Source organism: Mytilus californianus, unplaced genomic scaffold (assembly GCF_021869535.1).
Source record: "Mytilus californianus isolate M0D057914Y unplaced genomic scaffold, xbMytCali1.0.p SCAF_15, whole genome shotgun sequence".
Lineage (NCBI taxonomy): Eukaryota > Metazoa > Mollusca > Bivalvia > Mytilida > Mytilidae > Mytilus > Mytilus californianus.
Window position 1 is genome coordinate 17,966,298 of NW_026262637.1, and position 24,985 is coordinate 17,991,282.

The following is a 24,985-nucleotide window of genomic DNA, read 5'->3' on the forward strand; positions in this document are numbered from 1 at the left end:
AAATGAGGTCAAGGTCAGATGATACCAGCTAGACAGACATGTCCACCTTACAATTATTCCAAACACCAAATATAGTTGACCTATTGCTTATGGAAAATGAAAAACAGACCAAAAACAAAAACTTAACATTGACCAATGAACCATGAAATTGAGGCCAATGTTAGAGGATACCTGCAAGAAAGACAAGTACACCTTACAATTATTCCATACACCAACTATATCTGACCTTAAAAATGCCATTTAAATGTTCTTTGTATCTGTCATATTTTCTTCAAAAGCAAAAAAATGCATTTTACCCCTATGTTTCATTTTAGCCATAGTGGCTATGTTTCTTGACGTACAAGGAAATAAAATACAAAATTTATACTAGATACTCTGAAACTCATTCAGCCCAAGTTTGGCTGAAATTGATTCAGCAGTTTCAAAGATTTTTTAAAGTAAGCAGACTAGATGAACAAATTGTGAAAAATTGTCTTTAAAGGGCAATAACTCCTTATGGGGCCAATTGACAATTTTGGTCATGTTGACTTATTTGTAGATCTTACTTTGCTGAACAATTTTGCTGTTTACAGTTTATCTCTATTATAATATTCAAGATAACCAAAAACTGCAAAATTTCCTTAAAATTACCAATTCAGGGGCAGCAACCCAACAACGGGTTGTTGGATGTGTCTGAAAATTTCATGGCAGATAGATCTTGACCTGATGAACATTTATACCCATGTCAGATTTGCTCTAAATGCTTTAGTTTCAGAGATATAAGCCAAAAACTGCATTTTACCCCCATGTTCTATTTTTAGCAATGGTGGCCATCTTGGTTGATGGGCAGGGAAAAGTTAACGGACGACGACAGACGCCAAGTGATGAGAAAAGCTCACTTGGCCCTTTTGGGCCAGGTGAGCTAAAAAGGTAGGCGATCTTAACATGAACAAAACAATAAATATGTTTCTAGTTTTTTTATCTGCTGATATGAATGAAATGTACAAAATGATAAACAAGATCGAAAGAAAGACTAGATGAAAGGACATTCATACAAAAATGAGAATAAAATTTCATACTTCATATACATTTACAGAAAGTTGCCAGAACTCCTTTCAAAATAATTAATAGCACTATTAACTAGCATCTTCACATGAATGACTTAATTTTGATATAGGTACAGTTGAACAGCAAACTCAAAAGGCTGCTGTGTATCCATGTATATTGTATTGACATTACATATATTCATTGGTTTTGTGAGTGACTCATACTGTACCCACAACTCAAAACTGAGCATTAGAGACAATGTTACAGTAAAATTGAGATCATTAAACTTTTGAGAGCTATTCCAGAAATATTTTTTAAATGATGTGTTGGAATGCACTAAAAATGAAAAATACATGAACAGATTACTTCCTTGAAGCACTGTTCTTGGAATGAAAACATTCTTCAAACCCCACTCTGTTTGTCCTCATTTTAATTTTGGAATAGCCCCAAGCCCATGAATAATATGCTTACAAATAAATTTTTGAGTTTATAAACATAGCATGACAATATGAGCATTTATATGGTATTGCACATTTATTCTGTTATAGACTAGGATTGCAATGATGTATAGAACCACCATACTCTCCTAAGATGGTTTGAAATTTGTCAAATAGGTGTAAATCAAGGAGATTCTATATTTACATCTTAGTTAGAAAAATCGAAGTGTTCCAACTTATTCTATCTAAAGGATACTGAACTATTTGTAAAGCATTGGTTAAAATGAAGAAATCCATATATGTGTCATTGCAACCCTAATGTCCATTTATTTTTCTCAGTTGACAAAAATATTTCCCAATACTTTCTATATTAAACACCTCTTTGCATCAGAGTGAATTAATTTTTGATACATCACATTGTATTAAAAATAATATAAATCAACATTTGCAATATTTTGCCTCTTTTTAGACAAGAAATAATATATTAACTTTTTCAAAATCATAAATTCTTCCAGATTAAAAATATTAATACAATTGAGCACTTTACAATTAGACATAACATTCAAAACAGTGATAGCACTTTTTGTTTTCTATTATAATTCCACTGCAGTATTATGCTTCTCTTGTTCTTTTTAAAATGTTTCTCAGCATACAACCTCACCAAGACATCATCATCATCATTTAATTGATATCACAGTCTACTTTTACAATGTCAGAGACCCTGAGATCAGAAAGAGAAACCTTGTTGTGGAATGGTTGCTGCTGCATTGAATTGATAGGCATTACCATCTGTAGATGTTGGGGCTAAACTCTCATCCTCTTCCTGAAATAAGTCAAAATATTACCAGTTAACATCTAGACAGTGGAAAAGGTTAATAAAAGACCAAATCTTTATTTTCAAACTTCCAACAATTAAATAATGTGTTTCTTGAGAAAAAAAATCTGGACTTTGAACATGAAAAATATTTTTTGCAATGTGGAATAACATGTTTGTAGGTGAAATTAAAATAACATTTAAAAAAAAATAGTCTATTCATATACCATAAGTTATCTGTACATGCAAATGCATTGAGCCTATAAACTTTTGATTATAACATTCACTGAACAACTAAAGTCTAGTATGTGACATTAATGTGTATCAGTAAATTTTTAAATCTTCAGCTTTATAATTATTAATGTTGATTTTCCCAAAATATTTCATTTGGAATAGAAAAATATCCATGCATTAAAAAACAAAATTGATGGAAATAGTTAAACAGCGTACTAGAGATGTATCATTTTACAAATTAATGAATAATGGGTTTTCAGAAGGTATAAATCTTGATACATTGTCAAAAGAAAAAGTCCAAGGCTTACAAAATAAGGGAGTTAAAAATATGAGAAGGTCACATCCTCATTAAGAATGGATTGTCCCGATATAAATATTTCACTTTTATTTTTCAAGTTAATCAATTGATTTGAGGATTTCTTGTTATTTGCCAGCTTTTGAAGTATGATTATAAATGAAGCATTCAACTTGAGCATTAATTTTTACATATAGATATATATTTTATATCAAATACAATTTCAACTACTAACCTCTCCACCAAACCATTTCTCTATCAATTCTAAAGCTGCCTTGTACACATGTTCATTCTCATGATTCTGTAAATCTTCTATTTTATCTAGACCACCACTTTCCTCAACCATTACACATACAATCTCTTGCTGGCCTATCTTTTCTGCTGCCTATTCAATAATTGATAAACATTCATAAACTTAATTTCATGAGAAAAATTTAGCCTGAAATTCAACCCCAAATCTACCACCGGATATAAGTTGGAAAACTGTTCATAACAATTTAACTATAATTAACTATTGAATCAACTTGAGGAAAAAATAAAATGTTTAGGGCAATCCGAAACATAACACAAAAGGCCATAAACTGTATTATCAAGTTTGTATGGACCCTTTTTGGCTTTGGTCCATACTTCTTTTGGATAACTAATCAATATCTACAACTATAAAGGATAACTAATCAATATCTACAACTATAAAGGAAAAACAAGAAAAAAACTCAGACAACTAAATTAAAGAATAAGAAATGTTCATATATTAAACACACCAGATGTCCACGTTTGGTAATACTGTCATTTTTCCAATCATTCATTAATATAAATACTTTCTATCGTACATACTGTTATAATATTATTAACAGCATCCAGAATAACTAGTGAGACTTTAGCTTCCTTGACTGTCAGTAAATCACATAGTGGTTTGATAGCTCCCAACTGTACTAGATAGGCTATCTGTTCTACAGTTCCTCCTGATGTCAGGTTTGTAATTGCCCAGGCTGCTTCCTTCTGACTCTTATAATCACCCTGAAAGAAAATTGGCATATAACATGTATAACTTGAAGTAAATAGCTAATGACTCTCCTAAGTTGCTACTTGAAGACTTTACTCAGCTCTCACTTGGCAACTTCATCACACGATACCAAAATACAACACAATTTATAGTTAAAACTGTGAATTCATTATTGTTCCTTGGATACACATTTTAATATATATATACTGATGAAACAGACAATGCTATACATTTTTTTTCCATAAGGCATCTGTATACCAGATATGGTTTATCTAGCTATACGACCAGCAAAATGGAAGTTTATACAAAAAGCTGTCTCATTGGTAGCATGTGAGAAGAAAACTAATATAATAGCAAAACAATAATTGATTGCAACATTTGTCTTGTTTTCAAAACAATGTGGATTTTTGTTGCATCTAAATTTTAAACATATATTGTCCTATCCTTCAATTCAAGGTTCGTGTGCCCTTTCTGACAGAAATACTTAACATTTTCTTGCAAAAGAATCAAATATCTATGTTAAAACAGTTAGTTTTCAAACTGTATGTTAATGCACATCAACATAACAAACCTTGATCAGTATTTCCAGTATAGGTTGTAACAACTGTTTATCTACAACTTGTTGTATTTGTGCAGTATTTCCAGCAGTTATATTTGATATCGTCCATGCAGCCTCTTTTTGTATATTGATTTTGGGATGTTTGAGCAAGTCGTGGAAAGGGTCAAGACAGTTATGATCCAGAACAAGTTGTGTTTGATGATCATCACCAGTAACAATGTTTCCGATAGCACGTAATGCTGGAGTTATCACAGGGACTTCATTACTACCCAGTAATTCAACAAGTCGCGGCACCACACCTACAAACATAAAAAAAATATATACTTTTTTTGTAAAATAAACTGTTATCATAGAGATGTGTCTCGCTTTTTTGTAATTTTGATTATGCAAATGTTGAAATTAAAATGGCAATACTTAACAAGAAGTTAGGCTAATATTCAAAGTCAATGAACCATGACTGAGGTACATGGCTAAACCATCTCCATGTAAATGAGATGCGCCAATGCTAATACAACTGCATACCAAATATCATTGACTTATTATAAGTTGTTCCCTTTAAATAAACCTAAACACAAACATTGACTTGTAAAGTATATAAAAGTTTCAAAGTCAATGAACCATGAAGAGGGGGTGGAGCTATATAATCTCCATGGAAACGATACTTACAAATGCCAATTAATTTGCATACCAAATATCATTGACTTAACATAAGCAGTTCATCTTAAACTGATCTTATCACAAACTTATACATGTAAACTAAGCAAAAGTTTCAAAGTCAATAGGCCATGACTGAGGGAATGGGGCCAAATATTCTTCATTGAAATGAGATGTGCTAATGCTTATACAACTGAATACCAATTAACATTGGCCTACCACTAATGGTTCCCCTTGAACTGACCTAATCACAAACTAATACATGTTAACTACGCAAAATTTTCAAAGTCAATAGACCATGACTAAGGGGGCTGAGCCAAATAATCTCCATGGAAATGAGATATGGGTAAAGCCAAAAAGGTGCTCCAAATTGGTCAAATAACCATCTGAAGCTTAAATCCCAATTTTAAAATATTTAATATATGTTATTTGATTACAACTTGTTATTGAGCATCAGTGACATGATGAAGTAGAAGATTTGATAAATATCAAATATCCGCTAATTCAATGTGTCTTGTTATTGAAGTTTGTCAAACGTAGATCTGTACGTTCCTGTGTCCCAAGCGTGACATGGAAACCCCCTTCTAACAAAAAATATACCTGGTTGTTTTTATGGGCAAAAGAAAAACGGAAAGTAAGTTAAATCGTCAGAAAAGTGATGTTGCACTATAAATCCGTCAAAGTTTTGCGTGAAATGCAGTAAAATTAATCAAAGAAACGATTATTTCGACAGGGTTAGTAATGTTATATTGACAATAGACTACTATGGTAAAAATAACGCACGGGGTTTTCCGCGATATCGTCATCTGCATAACATTTGATTGGTTCCTGGCATATTCATGCGCCGTCGTATCTCGGCTGTTTCAAATAGTTCTAATTTTGGTTTCGTATTCCGTTTTATGAGAAGCATAGAATGGCAAGTTTGTAATGTCAAAATAACGTATAACGTACGTAAATGTTTATTCCTTATTATTAACGGAAAGAGTTTATCCAGGGAGAAAAAAATACTTTGTTTCATTTCAAAATTGCTATATATACGAAACTAAATGTAAGCATCACTATCATTCATGGATGAAAATGGAAGAAGAACTCGATGGTAAGTTTTTAGCAAAATGTCAAACTAATAACGACCAGGGCGTCAAACAAAGTATAACGACCAAACCATTCTGTCAAATTGACACTGTTTTATATAATTTTTGCCAAAATAATATGCTTAGAATGATAAGAACTAACGAATATAACGCATTCAAGAACCCAAGTCAAACCATTCGTTCACTTTTTACGGTAACATCGATATGACCGTTACTTGACCAATTTTGTCAACCCAGTCAATATAACACCTAGGATGTAGATGATCTTTGTAGAGATATACTGCACCATTCTTTTCATTTAACTTCTATTTCAACTTACAGATAATAAAGGGGGAAAGTTAATATACATTTAAAAAGGGTGAAGTAATTTTCAGTGCTTTTTCACAGGGTGTTAGTTGACAATTTTATGCATAGTCAATATAACCAGGGTCATTAAGAGAGTTAGTTGACACCTTAATGTAAGGGTCAATATAACTCCTACTCCCTCAGTAGTCCTAAAGCTACTATTACTACTGAAATATGTTGACTTTGGCTTTTAGCCTACAAATCTCTTGTACAATAAAAAAATAAAGCCTTTTAATGAAATTGTAAGCATATTTCCTGCTTCTTTGAAATAGAGCATAAGTTGACAACTAAAGGATTCAAGTCAATATAACCATGGTCCAAAAGAGAGTTAGTTGACACATTAATTTTATAGATGTAAATACAGCCTTTTATCAAAAGAACATCAACAATAAACAAGAAAACAGAAAATTGTCACAAGACTATAACATGCAAGTTTCTGTCTTGAGACGGTGCAACAAGTTTGTTTTTAAGCACTCAACCTCCCCATACCCTTGAATTTGACAATAAAAACATGAATGTAGACACAATGCAAATCAATGTGAAGTGGTACTTATTTCCAATGCTGTTTTCAACATGGATAACATACAACATCATAAACATAAGAAGATGTGGTATTATTGCCAAAGAAACAACTCTCCACCTAAGACCTAAAGAAGTAGAAAAAAACAATAATAGCCTATAAGGTCACGTTATGGCCTTCAACATGGAGCCTTGACTCACATTTTCATTCATTTCAATTTAAAATCATGTATAAAACTATTTTAACTTTATTTATTTGCTTTTCAGATCTTTGAGATAAATCAACTGAGTATGAACAGTGGAATAGACAGCAGAATGAACTTTAAAATGTTTTTAATTTGTTTAAATAAATGATTTATGGTTTGATTCTTGAATAGTGGTTTAATTATTAGTATTGTCATACATTAATCATGTTAATGTGTTTTATACTTTACTTTCAAAAGTGTTGATTTAATAAGCTCTTGAAAAAAAATTGTTGAAAACAGTTGATCAATAAAGTCACCATCTGACATAGCCAAGAGTATCATAACTGTACATATTAAATGAGCAACCTTTGACCAAAGTACAAAGTCAGTTTAAGTGAGCCTAATTAACAATACTCCTAAATACCAACAGTAAACAATATGTTCCCCTAAATACTGTGAGTAATTCATTAAGTGTCTGTTTACCATCAGGCTAAGCTAACTCTTGCAGTGCACCGGATAGTTTTATTGGGTTAAAAGTATGTCGGTTAAAAGCTCATTAGAGCTTATGTTGTCTCTGTTTGTATACCTTGCCGACTCTAAAATAAAGCTTATTTATTGGGTTTGAGTTGTTATTTAAGGTTTGTTCTTTTCTTGTTATTTATCTTGATTTCTCCTCTCCCTTTTGGATTTGTGAATTAGTGCACCTTTATTTATCTTGTATCTATAGTTGTCACTTTGATCTGATAGATCTCAGATAGTTTTGGTTATGAGCTTGTGACTTCATTATTAGCTGAACAATAATGAACATGAACCCCTGCATGCATTCAAGAATTAAGTTTATATCAAAATAAACATAATGGATCAAACTCTTTGTGTTCAGATGTTACACCAGATTTCCTGTTTTATTTCAGTAAGTTACTTGACATTGTGTCAATATAACAACCAAAAGACGGTAGTGTTGTGAGCAATATAAGCATTCAATCATAATTTGGTAAAATGAAAAATAACCATCAGTTACCTAGACAACAGTAGAAAAAAAATCTTTAATAAAAATGATTTTGAAAAAGGTTAAATTTAAACACTATTCGTCAATATAACCTACATGTAAGATATGGTATACAAGATTTATAGTCATCTTCTTCATTTAGAAGATTAAGCTGTATTGGATAAGTTTTCCCCTACTTAAAAAATCAGCTAGTGTTGCCCCCCTGTTTTTTGAGTGGCCTGTTTTAAAATTAAGGCAGAAAAACTATCAAAAAGGGTTATTGTCAAAATAACATACATTGAATTTGGATTTAATTATGTCAACGAAGATCTGGGTTTACAACAACTACATAAAATATTTCATTTGAAATATAATAATTATGTTTACAAATATAATTGCTGTTCAAAAAACGTTTTACACAAGTTACTAGAAGAAAACTTTATTTTGGACATCTATAACATACTGATCTTGCTCAGAGCACTGACATTTCAGAACATCAGGGATATCTCTGTGAATTGGTCTATGATATAATGATGTTGAAAGATATTATGTGCAGCTAAGTATTGATACATTTCATTAATCCCATAAGAAACTATTTAAAACAAAAGATTGCACTATTGTCAATATAACTTACACAAAATATACAAGGAAGGTCAATTTTACAAAAACATAGCAAGACCATGGATTTCAAATAAAAAGAGGTAGTAAGATACAGATGGTTGCTAACAAAATAATGTGAATTGATAGAGATATCAAAAACTTCAATTTTATATCCTAATGTCACACTTTCCAGACCACCTTTATGGCTTTACCCATATGCCAATGCTTATACAACTGCATACCAAATATCATTGACCTACCACTAATGGTTCCTCATAAACTGACCTAATCACAAACTAATACATGTAAAATAAGCAAAAGTTTCAAAGTCAATAGACCATGACTGAGGGGGCAGGGCCAAATAATCTCCATGGAAATGAGATGTGCCAATGCTAATACAACTGTATACCAAATATCATTGACCTACCACTAATGGTTCCCCATAAACTGACCTAATCACAAACTAATACATGTAAAATAAGCAAAAGTTTCAAAGTCAATAGACCATGACTGAGGGGGCAGGGCCAAATAATCTCCATGGAAATGAGATGTGCCAATGCTAATACAACTGTATACCAAATATCATTGACCTACCACTAATGGTTCCCCATAAACTGACCTAATCACAAACTAATACATGTAAAATAAGCAAAAGTTTCAAAGTCAATAGACCATGACTGAGGGGGGCAGGGCCAAATAATCTCCATGGAAATGAGATGTGCCAATGCTAATACAACTGTATACCAAATATGATTGACCTACAATTTGTGGTTCACCACAAACTAGACCTAATTACAAACTAATTCATTGTTGACGCTGCCGCCAGAAACAGCATACCTATGTCTTGCTTTTTGACTCCGTCAAGCGAGACAATTATGCCAAGATTATAGATCAGCTAAATTTTACTATTCTTTGCCTTATGTGAAAAAGTTGAAATCTACACATGCTTTTAAAATCGGGAACTATAAAATTTATGCCAGGATTCATAAATTATTGGGTAAAGTTTTGGTTGGTTGGTTAGACATACATGTGTTTAACATTACTGTCATGACTATATTTCACCTTTATTACATTTAACTTTAATCTGCTTTGGTCATTCTGTAGAGCATGTTCCTAAATTGATCTTAGTTTAGAGGAAAAGGGGTACACAACTAAATAATAGGTGGTGGTAATTTCATACTTTTTTTTGTAAGAATTGCAAGTAAAATGTTGGTAGTAGCCATTCCAAAATATTTTGAAATCAAATCTTACAGAATGACAAAAAAAAAAACAAAAAATATCTTGTTGCAAAGGACTATTTATATAGGTTTCGACCTGTAAATGAATAGGCGTACAAAACATTTCCCAATCAGCTACTATTGGCTATTTTCAAATCTTTCTTTTTAGAATTAATACAAATACAGCATTCAATGTGTAATCATTTCAATTTGACAATCTATTTATAAAATAACACATAATTCAGGATATTGTATATTGCAAGGTGGTGGGAATAAAACAGCATGAAACTTGAAATTTTTTGGTTCTTTCTTATTTCTAAAAAATGCTAACTTCAGGAAAATACATCATAGCAAAGGCTTCAATATTTTTTTTTTCATGAACATAGCTATGCTGCACTTACCACTATCTACAACTTCCTGTATTTTATCATTAGTACCATCAGTGAGATAGGACAAAGCCCAGCATGTGTCTGTTAATACTTCTCTATCTGTATGATGTAGTAGTCTGGCTAATGTTGGTAAAAACTGACGAACTATCTTAAACTTTGGTGGGGGATTCTTGTTTCTACAAAGATTGGACAAAGTCCATGTGACATTCCTCAAAAATGCAGGCTGAAAATGAGAAAAAGACAGTTTTAATTAACAGATTCATTGTTCAAAGTTAGTAAATTGCATTAGAATATAGTGTGTTCAATCATAAGTTTGATAATCAGATATGCAAAACAATGAGATTTCAGAGACTAATTTGTCTTTCTTTTTCAGGTCCAGAGCACGAAATATTCATAATTGTCTCAAATAACACATGGCAGTTAAACTTACTGGAAGTGTTTCTTAAATTGTATTGTTACCAGGTAAGGGGAGGTATGAGCACATGTTTAACCCTGCTACACACTGTGTGTCCAAATTCAGGAGCCGGTTATTCAGTGGTTACCGTTGGATCATGTCGGTAATTTTTTTATAAATTATCTTTATAAATTAGACCAGTTTTCTCATTGAATTTTTCACATTTTTCATGTCGGGCCTTTTATAGCTGACTTTATATTATGGGTTTTTCTCATTATTGAAGGCCTTAGAGTGACCTGTAGTTGCTTATATCCATTTCATTTAAACATGGATAGATGTCTCATTGGCAATAAGCTCGCATTTCTTTTTTATATGAAGTTAGATGCTCAACTTGTAGAACCTGAGTTTGATCTGCGACAAAAGTACTTACTGGTGTATCCGTTTTTATTAATCTTAACAGTGGTTCAACAATTCCCATCTCAGTAACATAATCCCTAAGCTCTGGTCCATCACCTAGAATCAAATATTTCAAGATGTTACACATCAGTTATTGATTTATAGTAAAGAGGATTACATAGATCACAACCTAACATTTTTAAACGATATGTAACAATTATGTAAAGTTTGGTTTAAATTGATTCAGTAGTTCCTAATCAAATCTTTGGAAAAGTTTCAGACAGACTTCAAACCAGATGCCAATATCTCATATAGTCCTAAAGGATCAAATGAGCTTATAAATTGTAAAGTGAGATGCATGTAGAATTAAATTTCCAACCACAAATTTAAAATTTCAAAACATGAAATATTAAATTTTACATTTCACATTTACATCAATTATCATGATTATAGGTCTTGCCTGCTTTCTAGCAGAGTCAAACTTTGGTAATCTACAATTACAAAGTTTGCTTGCTCCTTCCTTGTCCCTATATTGGTCCATATACGATAACAAAAACAGCTATCAAAGTGGAAATAAACTTATGAAAGGACAAAATTGAGACTAAATATCTGAAGAATAATTTATATGACTCGTGTTACTGTAAATTCAGAAATTAATCTGTGCATTTATTATTGCGTTTTTTAAAGAATGGACGAAAATGCATATATGCAAGTTTAATTATTGCGATTTCAGGAAAATCTGCATACAGATATATATATCAGATATCAGAATGCGAGTTTTTAGTGGGATACCCAACCAGTCGCATTATTCGCATTAATAAAAACATCGCAATAATTTCTGAATTTACAGTAACTTTTTTTTATTGTCATCCTGAGACAAACACATTTCAAGATTACCTGCAATGTTACCAAGAGCCCAAACAGCTTGTTCACAAACATTATGATGAGAAGATTCTAAAAGTTTTATAAATGGAGGGACAGCTCCTGCCTTTACTACAACTTTAGTTTGATCACTGGTTCCCGAGGCAATGTTGGTTAAAGCCCAGGCAGCCTCAAACTGCAAATCTGGCCTGAAATTTTATAAAGTTCAATTATTAGCATATAGAAAAACAATTTCAATCTATTTTAAATTCAAAAACATTTGCCTTTTTCATTTACAAAAGCATTGCTTCATTGTAAACAGAACTTAACAAAAGTCATCTGCAAGTAAATTCTCCAGATTTAAGATGAACTCCTGATGTTAACTGTCAAATTTGTCATTGCCAGCCATTTTTAAATGTAATAAACTACTTTCAATTACTTGTTAGTAAAAATATTAAAAATAAAATAATGTGTCTATTGGACACAGATGCCCCTGCTGGTAAATATGCAAGAGCCTATTTACCATGTGTGTTTACTAATTCAAACTTTTAGGCATGGAAATGGTCAGTACATACAACAGAGTGCAGAAGGAATTTCTCTGAATCATGACGCCATCTACATTCGAACTTGATCTGTGCTTGGTGGTAATAAGCATCATGCAGTAGACGGTATGGGGGAGATTTGAGAAAAATAAATCAGAACTTCAAAGAACTATTTGGGACAATCAGTTACAGTATTCACTCCCCTTTAACAGTTGGTGATATTTATCTGTTTTTCTAGGAGTCATTCCTACGTAAGTACTTGTTGCACATGTTCATTAGTTACTTTTATTTCAATTTGTTTGCTTTTGTCCACATGCTCAATTTTCACAAGTTGTCTTTGATAACAACTTCCAAACAGTGTCTATTTTTATCGCTTATAATGTATCAATATCTCACGAGTTGATGGATTTAAACAAGGCAATGTGTATACACCAGTGTTCTCCCCAGGATTTTTGGATAGCACCAGGGTAACCCGTGTGAACAGCTTGGTGAAATGATTCTTACAATCAGTTGTGTCGTCGCTATATTTCTAGTTACTGCAGTTTTTATGTCTCTTGTTTTGTTTTAACACTGTGGTACTGTGTTATGTCAGAATATTATTGGTTAAAAAGATCAATAAACAGTTTGTATTCTTTTTAATATTTTTTAAAAATAAATAAAACATGGTTCATTACATAATATTCATCTAAATTTAAAGTAATTAAATCTTTTATCCATGATCAATAAAAATATAATATCTTTCAAACAGGAACATATATATTGTTAGATTTACTGTTCCCAGATTCAAAAGAGAACAAAAATGTTCAATTTAAAAATACTTTCTAGTTTCTAGAAAGAAAGTTGTTGTATGTGAAAGGATTCCTGTCATAAGGAGATGTAAAATTAACAAGAACAAAATTGTGTTATAATTTGAACCAGTTTCTATCTTAAATTTTAATATAAAAAAGAAATTTTTCATAAATTTTAAAACATTTTGCCATAGATTTCATGTACATGTAAATATTAACCTTTCTTGTCTTTGGTGATAATCAAACATAGATACAGGCTTAATACTGCACTGAAATCTAAATCTTTATTTGTCATGATCCATTTAAAAAGAATTCCTAAATCTATAAATTTATCTTAGGTCTATAGATCTATAAGTAACATATTCAATGTCAACAACAAAGTCTCCCTAGTTTCCCGCCTAAATGACAGGAAGTAGATATAAATAGATTTAACATGTGCTTATGGATTAAAATTGCAAGATCACTTCTGTTATTCATTAATGATCATATGGATATAGATATCCAGTTTGAAGGTACAGTTCATGCATTTTATTTATAAAATAGAATAGATTGCAGTTAATTGTAAATAATCTTGAATATTCTACATGAACTAACTGGGTCATGTGATCCTTCCCCTTTGAATTACTTGTTGACAGTTTGAAACCGGAATATCAGACGACAACTATGTCATAATTAAAGATAATTTTGGCCATGGTTTAATCAGAGACATATAAAACTATAATATAAGTATTGAGCTAACTTTTTAATGTACAAAATATGTACCGTCGTGTGTACAACTATCGGGTCAACACCGTTTGTGTACAAAGAATTTGCCGACTTGTCAGGTGGTGAGTGAAGCATTAAAATAGTTATCTATGATCATAAAGTTATGATCTCTAAATTAAAACACAAAAGAATTATGTAAAAGTGTTAATAACATCGATTAAATCCAATCAACAAAGGTTAACCTCATAAAGGTAAATCGATCACGTGGTGTAAACAATCCGTGTTGAACTGGTTTGAACTGGTCAAATTTCACCTGGAATTTTATACCGCACGGGAAAGATTAAACAAGTCGTTTAACACTTTACGATTTTTTAACTGAAAATTTTAGCACCACGGAGAAAAATTATACATTGCGGTAAGAACGATACCACTGCGGTAAAAAATTATACATCGCGGGCCTGTGGTCCTTTAATGGCCTGGGGAGAACACTGTACACAATGGCCGAACGCTGAATCCAGTCTGCAACGTTAAGCGGAAGCCTGAAGCCCCGGTCTAGTTAAAATTACCTCCGACTAGTGAACATGTACTACCGATAGGCCAACCGGTCTAGTGCATATCCATGTGCACTCTTTTACATTAATTTCGTAACTGTCCACTTGACATCTTGTGTATTTTTATAGACCATTGTTATTAGGACGACTTCGATGACTAGCTATTGTTACCATTATTTTTATGAAGAAGTGGTATCAGTTAATCAGCTGTTTATAAACATGGCTTCAATGTTGAGGTGGTTGGATAGTGCAAGATCAGGAAAGGCACCAAAAAGGCGGTTTCGCCCGTCCAACCAAGTTACAGAGGCAAAAAAGAAGTGTGAAGACAAACGAGTCTGTGCTTTCAAGAGCCATTGGACACAAAGTTGTCCCTTTCTTCAGTATGACAAAGAGAGTGATATGTTCTGCAATTACTGCAAGGAGCAGGGAAAAGGTGGCAAGTTTTTGTCTGGTTGTAAAAATTTTAGAATTGATACTAGCCAGACATGAAATAAGTGCTTAGCTAATTAAAAAAACATTATGAACAATAATGAGGAATAAAATATTGAATGATTGAAAGTCAAATTTGAATGAGAAATTAATTTAAACAAAATGTAGCAAAGAGTTTTATATGTACATTTTATATACATGTACATGTATGTCTTAAATTCAAAGAAAAGAGTCTTGAACAGCCTTGTCAACAGTTCTCAGAAGGTTTTGATTTTAACAAATGACTCAAATATGTTCAATTTGACATTATAAGGGATGCACCACTTTCAGATGATAAAAACAATAATCCAACTAATAGTAATGCACAAAATGCATTTGACGTCCTAACGAGAAAAGCAAAAGGATTGATAATCTAAATAAATACACTCAAACTGAGCACAAACAACTGATAAGTGGCCTCCAGTGGACAAGTTAAACCATCCATGACATCCAGTTGGGAAAAGTACCTGCCTGTCTGATCTGTTTACAATGAGTAGACCTGGGGGAGAGGAAACGGACATTCTTTTAAATGTGGCTCTACTTAATTTTTTGGGGGTGAAATAGGAAGCACACAATTTATTCATTTTTGCCTTACCTACCGTAGAAAGGCTTGTATAGTTCACACTGGTACATAGTCCGCACCTCTTCTCCCCACGAAATTTTAGGCAAAAAAACTTTTTGAAACTGTTAGAAAAGGTCTAATGAAACTCCGTTAATTTCAAATCCTGTGCGGTCGTTAGCGGTATTTTCTTGGGAAAACCTGTTTTCCATCATCAAACAGAAGCTGAAACTGCTTGTAAATGATTCTAGAACGCTTCATGATTGTTAAAATAAGTTTAATTCACTTAAAAAACAATTTTGAAACTTGTGTATGTTTAAACAGGAAGTTTAAAAAGCACGCGTAAAAGAAGAAACTAACCGGTGAGAGTCGAAATCCGTACATAACAGATATCACTATAATACGACTTTGAAAGTAAAACAGTTCCATCCTTTTGTAAAACAGTCTTTAATATATCTATCACATTAATGTTTGAAGGGTCTTAAGCTAATACAAACTATATTAGTCAGTATGAAACACCAAAACGGAACGAACAATAACCGATTACGTTTTGTAGTTTACAAATTCTAAGCTGGTTTACGGTTGTCTTTTTCACTATGTTTGTATCGTTTCAATCAAGCAGATACCAGTTTATTTCAACCAATGCATTGAAAAGAAACGAGAAATTTGTAATGAAAGGTTTAGTTTTTATATTTATCAGTATTAATTTGGTATTGAATAGAAATAACTTATTAATATGGATGAGTTAAAATTATTAGTTTGAAAAATGATAAGAGCGCCCTCTACAATATAAATAACAAAGATGGCGGAACGTAAACAAACCACCTGGCCCGCGAAATTGAAATTTTTCTCTTATTTCTTGCTTATTGTACTCTATAGTCCGCACCCCGTCTGGAAGGTCCAATTTTGGAGAATAAAACCGCGGACTATACAAGCCTTTCTACGGTACATCTTTTGTTGTGATGCAATGTCGTTTACAAGACCTCTTGTTGCATGACATCAGAATTGAAATTACAGGATTTATTTCACATCAAATATTGGTTTTTATTTCCATTCATTGCAACCAAAATAAAAAAAAATTAAAATTTAATCATAGGAAAAAATTGTAACCTGTCATTGTGACCGAGATATTCCACCATTCGAGGTATTACTCCGGCATGGATAATATCATCAATAGGAGGATTCCTTTCCTTTGACAGCAGTTTTCTTGCCCCCTGTGTACATTGCAGCTGTGTAGCAGCATCTGTACTGTTAATGCCTGCTATAATCTCAACTAAGGTCAGTCCAGAGGCATTGGTCTGTCAAAATTAAAAAACAAACATTTTACTGTTAATAGATCAAATATTTGACAACAATAACTACTAGTTAGATGTATTTCATATAAACCCTTGTTGTAGAACTTAGACACTGTCGAACTTTTAATATTTTTTGGGGAAACCAATCGGATAGAAAATCTGAGAGCTCTCCAAACGTTTTAAGTCTATTTTGCAATAGAAAATAAATGGGGATGTGTCCATGGGACAGATGATGCCCCTGCTTGCATAAAACATTATAAAGGGACACAACTCAAGAATGATAAAAAAGACGCTACCCAAATTCATACTTGATCTGAGTTTTGTGGTAATAAGTATTGTGTATAAGTTTCATAACATTTGGTTGAGGCAAAGTTAAGTTCGAGTACGGAAACTGAATTTTTCCATTTGTAAAGGTTCATAACTCTAGAACGGTTCAAGTGAGGCCATCCAAATTCAAACTTGATCTGTGTTTTGTGGTATTAAGCATTGTGTACAAGTTTCATAACATTTGAGGCAAATTTAACGGAGAGAATGGAAACCAATTTCGGGACGTACGGACGTACAGGGGTAAAACTTAATGCCCCCTCCATAGGGGATAAAAAGTGAGGATTAGCAGATTTTGTTCAAGGACCAACAAGAAAAAGAGTATGGGAACTCTGAAATCATTGTGATGGGTAATTACTAGTTCCTTAATAAAAAGTCTGTAATGTTTTGCATGTTTACCTATCAAAGATACAACTATGATTCAATATAAAGCAAGAAGAAATTTGATACTGGGACTACTTCATCATGTTTATATGGGAATAAAACAATTACTTTATTTGTGGCATCTCCTAAAGGACTGGTAGGTTCTTCATCTATTGCCACATTTCTCCTTTTTAACAGCTGGTCATCTTTCTTGGATTTTCTTAGTTCTACAGATACTTCATTTCTACGTCTTCTCATCTCCTGAAATATATATTCTTATTCATTGTTAATCATTTTAAAAAATTTAATATACCTATGATACGGACCATGATATCTAATTACAGCAGTTACCTCAAATGATGCCCATCATTGCGAAACTATTTAAAAATTACAAAACAAGGTCTTTTCCATGTTATTATCAATGATAAAGATGGCTCGTAAAAATCAGGGAAATATCCCAATCAAATGGATTATTGGAGGTCTAGAAATGAGGTTAGATCTGATGAGTTAAGCCTTTTTTTAACTGATTTTATAGTTTGTTCTTACATGTATGTTGTGCTGTTACATCACTGTCCCAGATTAGGGGGACGGTTGAGCGCTCACAAACATGTTTAATCCCGCCACATTATGTGCCTGTCCCAAGTCAAGAGTCTGTAGTTCAGTGGTTGTTGTTGCTTCATGTCCGTCATATTTGTTTTTCGTACAGTGTTTTGTTATAAATTAGGCCGTTAGTTTTTTGAATTGAATTGTTTCATATTTTTCTTGTCAGCCTTTTATAGCTGACTATACGGTATGGGTTTTTCTCATTGATGAAGGCCGTACGTTTGCCTTTAATTGCTTACATCCACTTCATTTGAACTTTGGTGGATAGTTGTCTCATTGGAAATCATACCACCGTTGTCTCATTGGAAATCATACCATATCTTATTTTTTTATTATTCATTCTAAGACCAATAATATGTGTGTGGTTTTGTCAATAACTGACCAACTCTGGCATTTTTTTTTTCTGTTCAGGACTTGCTACAATAAATTTTGTACAATCGGATCTTCTATATTTTGGGGCCTTACCCTTCCTTTTCATTGCAACACTTGTTAAAAAATATATTACTTTAATATGTGTATCATGAAAATTCATTATAATTACTCAGTTCTTCACTTACGTCGACATCTCTTCCTTTGTTTTTGTAGGTTTTAATACGAGCATTTTCATTGGAAGGCATCTTTTAAGGCTTTTCTTTTAAATCTGAAATGAACAGAACTTTATTCAATTGTAATTAGGCCGAGAAAAAAAAAATCTGTGTTTCCGGTAACCCGACCGACCCTGTTTTTTTAGCCCCGAGCCTAATTTTTTTATTGGATCTTCAAAAAAAAAAAAAAAATTTGGTATCCACCGACCCTGTTTTTGACACAGGCTTCTGTTAATTGACATAATTATTTATCTAACTTGTTTCTACTCGCACAGAAAGCCAGTAAAACATTTTATTTATGTCAAAAGGTATTCCAAATACTAGGTTAAAATCCAAGAAATTTGCACAGCAGTTGCTTCTAAAACATTGCAAATGGCCGCACTTCCGGTATTTTAAACTAATTACGGACCCAGACTTGGAAAAACCATGTTAATTTTCCCGATTTCGTTTACAATGTCCAAAAAAAAAAAAAAATCCGACCTACCGATCCTTTTTTTCAAAATGATGTTACCGGAAACAGATTTTTTTTTTTTTAGGCCTTATGACATATATCCAGATTCAGATGTACAATGTATCAATATAAGGCCAAAAAATGTGTGTCTGCTTAAGGTTACATAAATAAAAAAATAGGGTAGGTACAGTTGTAGGTCGGTATTTCCATTTTATTATATTTTTTCCAACATGATTTTGAGTCGTGCGGTTCCGTCTTGCCTTGGTCCGAGTTTACCCATATTTTTAATGAATGGTTTATTTCATCACAAGAGTCGCGAGTTTCTTATAACAGCTGTCATATTCATGATTTTGAACATTTAGATGTATCAGGCAATGGATTTATTTTATTGGCAACTCTAACTTGGCTTTTGAAACGAGTTCAGTTTAATTTTTCACTTTACGACGGGAATAAAATGACTTGGGGTCGGTCAGGTAACCGTAAACAGACATATATTTTTTTTTTGGCCTGAATGAATTGTTCAAATCCTATGGATTGTAACCGAGAGTGCTGAACTGTCCAGACATGGAAAATCAGTATCAGTCCTAATCAGGTTTAGAGCGCCATGTTCAGATTGTGAGGCTTAAAAATTGAGTGGTGAAAAAAATATTGTTTTGGCCAAAGACATGGCAAAAAAGAAATTTACCCATAGAAAATCCTGTAAAAAACAGTTAATGAAAACTAGCAATTGGTTTGGAGAGAGATATGGAGGTGTAGGCACATAAGATTGAAAGTGTTGGTTTGGAGTGAGATATGGAGGTGTAGGCACATAAGATTGAAAGTGTTTGGTTTTAGGTGATGTTATTCAAAATTATTTTTGCGTTTGTGGGGCAGAAATCTACATCAGTAAGTTGAGCAAAGGGATAAGAATTATAATGGGGATAATTTCCTTATGACTGCTTCTATAAATGTGTTAAAATGATAGAATTAATTTATTTCTTTAGGCAAGGTTACATGTAGATAATGTTCCTATAGACCTGTATAAAGACCTTTTAATGTCTGAAAAATGTCAAGCAGGCAAAAGACGTCAGTCCAACAATGTAGGGATCAAATTGCCCATAAAACATTTCACTGACATAAGAAATCAGCTTAACCTTAGTAAAAGAGTTTTTTCTGGTTATTCATGAGATTCAGAATTTATTGACCAATCATCAACCCTCATAGGGCATATGCTCAAAATATAACAATTTCACAATGATTATCATAGCATATATCATTAAAGATGCATTGGTAGTGCACAAATGATTGAACTAAAAGAGGCAAACAACAGGTGCGGATCCAACCATTTTTAAAAGGGGAAAGGAGGGGGGTTACCAACCAACACATGCAAGCAGAGATGGGTCTGATAACTTTCAATGTAATTGATTAAATTACAATTACATTTGTATACTTTGTTAATTGTTAATTAAATTAAATTAATGATTACATTGCCATTGGCAAGTAATCATGATTATATCTGATAGCAATGAATTTCAAAATTACCCATTTGAACGATGTTAATGAATAAAGCTTTTAAAGATTAAAACTAGACAAAGTGATGCCCCTGCACTCCACTCTGAAGTAACTGTATTATAACAGTCAATGTAGGACTTTCTTCGAGATATTGTGTCTGGAAGACACAAATGATGCCCCCGCAGATGCAGAGTGTTATTTTAAAATACACAAAGTTGACCATAGGAGCACATAGGTCTATGGTTCACTGTAGGCGGAGTTATCCAGAAACGCTATGCACCTCTTAAATGCAAGTATATCAGACTCAAAAAATGAAATAGTTCAACTATCTCCCAAAAGAGCAAATATCAATAAAAATCAAAACCCTGACCACATGCACACCTTCAATACATGTACAAACAGCAAGCAAAGTGAAAAATTCTTAGCATTCAAACTCATTGAAACTGTAGCAGGAGTTATCTGGAATAACTAATACCCATAATGGGACAGACGGAAGAACGGATAGAGGTAAAACAATATGCCCACACACCCCCCCCAAAAAAAACCTCAGTTGTGGGGACATAAAACTCATCTTAATTACATTTTATTGGTATCAAAGTACATGTATATCCATATTTCATAATACCTTAACATGCATAAAAGAAAACTATTTTAACAAGTTATATATATTTATTAAATATGAATAATAAAAATGTTCATTTAAGACATAATATATTGTCCATAAACACAATTAGAGATTTTTTTTTTTTATTTTAAACAGAATGTAAACAAAAAGTAATCAGGATTACATGGTATCGGGTCCGTTCACCCTGAGTCCGTTCGCCCTAATTTTTATAAAAGAAATAATATTAATGGTTTAATTTAAAGTTTTGTAATCTTATTCAGATATTTAAATGGTAAATATTAAAAATATAAATCTCCAAATTCATGAATAAACATTGAAATTGAAAAAAAAAGTTTTTGTATTGGAGCATTTATCAGGCTAATTGGCTTCATTGTTACAATAAATTACTTTCAATGACTGTTGATTGTAAATAAACTCATCATAGATACCAAGATTTTGTACGCCAGACACAAGTTTCGTCTACAAAAGACTCATCAGTGACTCTCGAATCAAAAAAGATAATAAGGCCAATTTAACTACGAAGTTGAAGAGCATTGAGGACCCAAAATTCCTAAAAGTTTTGTCAATACAGCTAAGGTAATATATTTCTGAGGTGGAAAAGCCTTAGTATTCCGAAAATTCAGTTTTGTAATTTAGAATGCTGATTAGATATGATTACGATGTCTTTGATCTCACCGATTGTTGTAGTTATTGTTTTTGATTGATTAATATTGAAATTGAATTTTTTTAAATAAACAAGTCAGCTTGGAATAAGTTAAAACAATGATGTATTGAGTGAGTTGGATCTTGTTATACCTGTTTGGATTGTTTTGAAATTGTTACAAGGTTTCAAAAAAGATAAATTCATACAGATAACTTGGTCTCCAGTTCCTGAACACTTCTTCTTCTTCAACAAACTTTAACATTATCAATTCAAATAATTTATATTATACAAGACAACAAAATAAAATAGAAATCAGGGCTAACGGACTCAGTGCGAACAGGTATTCAGAGCTCCAGATAAGCTGCGTATTTGCGTGATCACGCAATACAAATAATTAAAAACCCAATGCAATTGCCCATTGCAGGGTTCAATAACCCAATTAATTCAAAGGAAAACCCAATTATATGCCAAAACCATGAGTTCTTAACGCTTTTATTCGCTATCGTTTGCGTTATTTACCCTTATCTGATTACAGTCGTCGCGTAAATCTATTTTTATAATATTTATAATTGGAAATGTCCTTTCGTTCTTAAAATAGAGCCCTGCATCAAGTAGCTGTAATGGGTCCCTGTTGGAATTTTCCGTTGCTCAAAAGGTACACGTGTTTATGAAAACATTTCGATCTTCTCGGCGTTTATCCAATTAGCGTGTGACATGGTGTCATATTTTTTCGAATTGCTCGGGATTTATCATAACATACAATGAATTAAAACGAAAGTAAATGTCCGATAAAAATATTGAATAGAAGCATGTTTTCGGCTTCTTTTTGATAGCTGAGGGAAAGTTATGATGATAACAAGACTCAGCTAGTGATTTTAGGAAGCGTCCATTGAACGCACGGGCGTGTTTGAAGGTACGAGAACATTGCTATAGAACGATAAACACGGGGTTTCGTCAAAAACGAAATCAGTTGGAAAAAGTGAAAGGCCAATTCAATAATGACATGATATGTAGTTGGAAAGCGTCGGAAACCAAAAGTTCTGATAAGGGACAACTTAACCCAGATTTATGTAAATTTAAATAAACAAAAACAGTTTATATATTTTTTTTTCATTTTAGTTGATGAATGAATACACATATCCGTTTTTTACGTCAAATTATGCAGCTTGACACTTTCTTTGTTTTGGTCTAATTGTTCTGGATGCTTAAGATAGTTGTCTTATTGGCAAGTGCAGTATAACATTGTCATTTATTTACTTGATGTTGCAGAATTATTTGTAAATTTAAGTTGAATGTGGTCTCCATCATTAAACCACCCTATAAATCTCAAGGTTTTGGGGTATATCTTAAATCTGGGAACTACTTTTTATTTTCATTAAAAAGTAGATCTGGCAAATAGGTGAAAGGACTGGCAAAACTTTCTTACAGCACCTAAATTTCACATATATTACATAAAAATCTAAACACTTAACCACACCTACCCCAACTATAAACTGTAGGGTGATCATATGGGATCTAGAAAGGCAATTAGTTACTGTCCAACTAGTGACACCAGCTGCAGTTTACATAAGTTTTGAGAAAATACAAAACTGACAGAACGTTTAAAACGGGACACAAATTAAACGTACAATTGCTCGTCAGTGAATAAACCAAATAAAACAGCTAAGCACATATACAAAGAAAGAAACACATTTAAGATGGAAACACATCTGTGGTTGATATAATGTGATTATAACATGCCTAAATATTCAATATTGTGTTGATGAAAAAACCCAATACATTAAGGAGCTTGGTGGTGAAAAACCCAATTTGATATTTGCTTGAGGGGTGAATTGGAATTGATAATGCAATTAAAAAACTTTATCACCCAATAACATAAAAAAATGGTGGGTAAAAACCCCAATTTGTGAATTCTTATCTGGAGCTCTGGGTATTAGGGCCAATGGACCCAGGGCGAACAGGTACTAGGGCGAACGGACCTGGATTCGGATTACATGGTATTATGAAAAGTAACTGATTAAATTAAATTAAATGTAATCAGATTTTTGGCTGATTAATGATTTCGATGATTTCTTGAAAAATATGTAATCAATTAAAGCTGATTAAAGATTACATTTATCAAAAGCCCACATGCAAGTCATATAAAAAGGGGGGTTCCAACCATATGTCCACATATATTAGTTTTCAAACAAAAAAGGGGGGATTGATAAATGAGCTCAATTAATAGTACTGGTTTAATGTAATAAGCATTTAAAATTGTCAATGTTTAAAACTAAGATGATTAAATAAAAGATTATTCAATTAAAAACTGCATGAATTCCAAGTATAAATTAGAATAATGACTCTTAGGTCTTTTGGCAGTATTGCTAATCACTTCACCCAAAACGACAAATGCAGAGCTGATTGACATGATTATAATGATTCTAAATAATAATACTATTATAGCCAAAAAAATTAAACAGGATAAAGTAATTTAATTTTAACAAGACCCTAAAATTAAAATTAAATGATTAAAGCTGGTAAAGTTTAGGTTCTTTGTCATAAATATCTCGACTTGGAAATACTGAATTTCATTTTACCTGAATACTGATCTCTTCGTTAATACTGTTTCAATAAGATACTAAAATTTCAATTGGTTTCTGGTGCAATAGCCAATACTTGTTTTCTCCACTAATGTAAACTGCCTTTTAAAAATTCCGGGTAATATAAAATGTCATTTTGCCGTTTCGTTTTGATTGGATGATAGGGAATAAAGATAATTTCCATTGGTTGTAGCCACTAGCAACAAAACATGCCGAAGGTATATTTTCAAGACTTTTCTCTGTCTATAGGGAAAGTCTAGAGTGGTTCGAAACAAGCACCTGTTCTGCGGAAATATATTTTTCCTATGAATAACTGTTAAAAACAATTTTTTTTCAAAGAAATATCAAGTGCAGGATTTTTTTTATTATTAAAGTTTCATCAACAAAAAATTGTTTTTGTAAATATT

The 24,985-nt window shown here is 32.4% G+C and overlaps 1 protein-coding gene and 1 long non-coding RNA gene across 2 annotated transcripts; one reads left to right on the top strand and one right to left on the bottom strand.

The window, feature by feature from the left end:
- Positions 1-1,545: 1,545 nt before the first annotated feature.
- On the bottom strand, positions 1,546-24,696 carry LOC127725568 (importin subunit alpha-1-like). Its single transcript, XM_052232625.1, has 11 exons — positions 24,576-24,696; positions 18,760-18,842; positions 17,729-17,860; positions 16,728-16,915; positions 12,041-12,213; positions 11,178-11,260; positions 10,366-10,576; positions 4,381-4,667; positions 3,641-3,823; positions 3,042-3,191; positions 1,546-2,286 (listed from the first exon to the last, which is right to left on the bottom strand). The coding sequence occupies exons 2-11, from the start codon at positions 18,817-18,819 to the stop codon at positions 2,191-2,193; spliced, it is 1,563 nt and encodes a 520-aa protein (XP_052088585.1). The 5' UTR covers positions 18,820-18,842; positions 24,576-24,696; the 3' UTR covers positions 1,546-2,190.
- Positions 5,861-7,351, top strand: LOC127725569 (uncharacterized). The gene is made up of 2 exons (XR_007993040.1): positions 5,861-6,118; positions 7,245-7,351. It is a non-coding gene; the product is annotated as an uncharacterized LOC127725569 (long non-coding RNA).
- Positions 24,697-24,985: the final 289 nt, after the last annotated feature.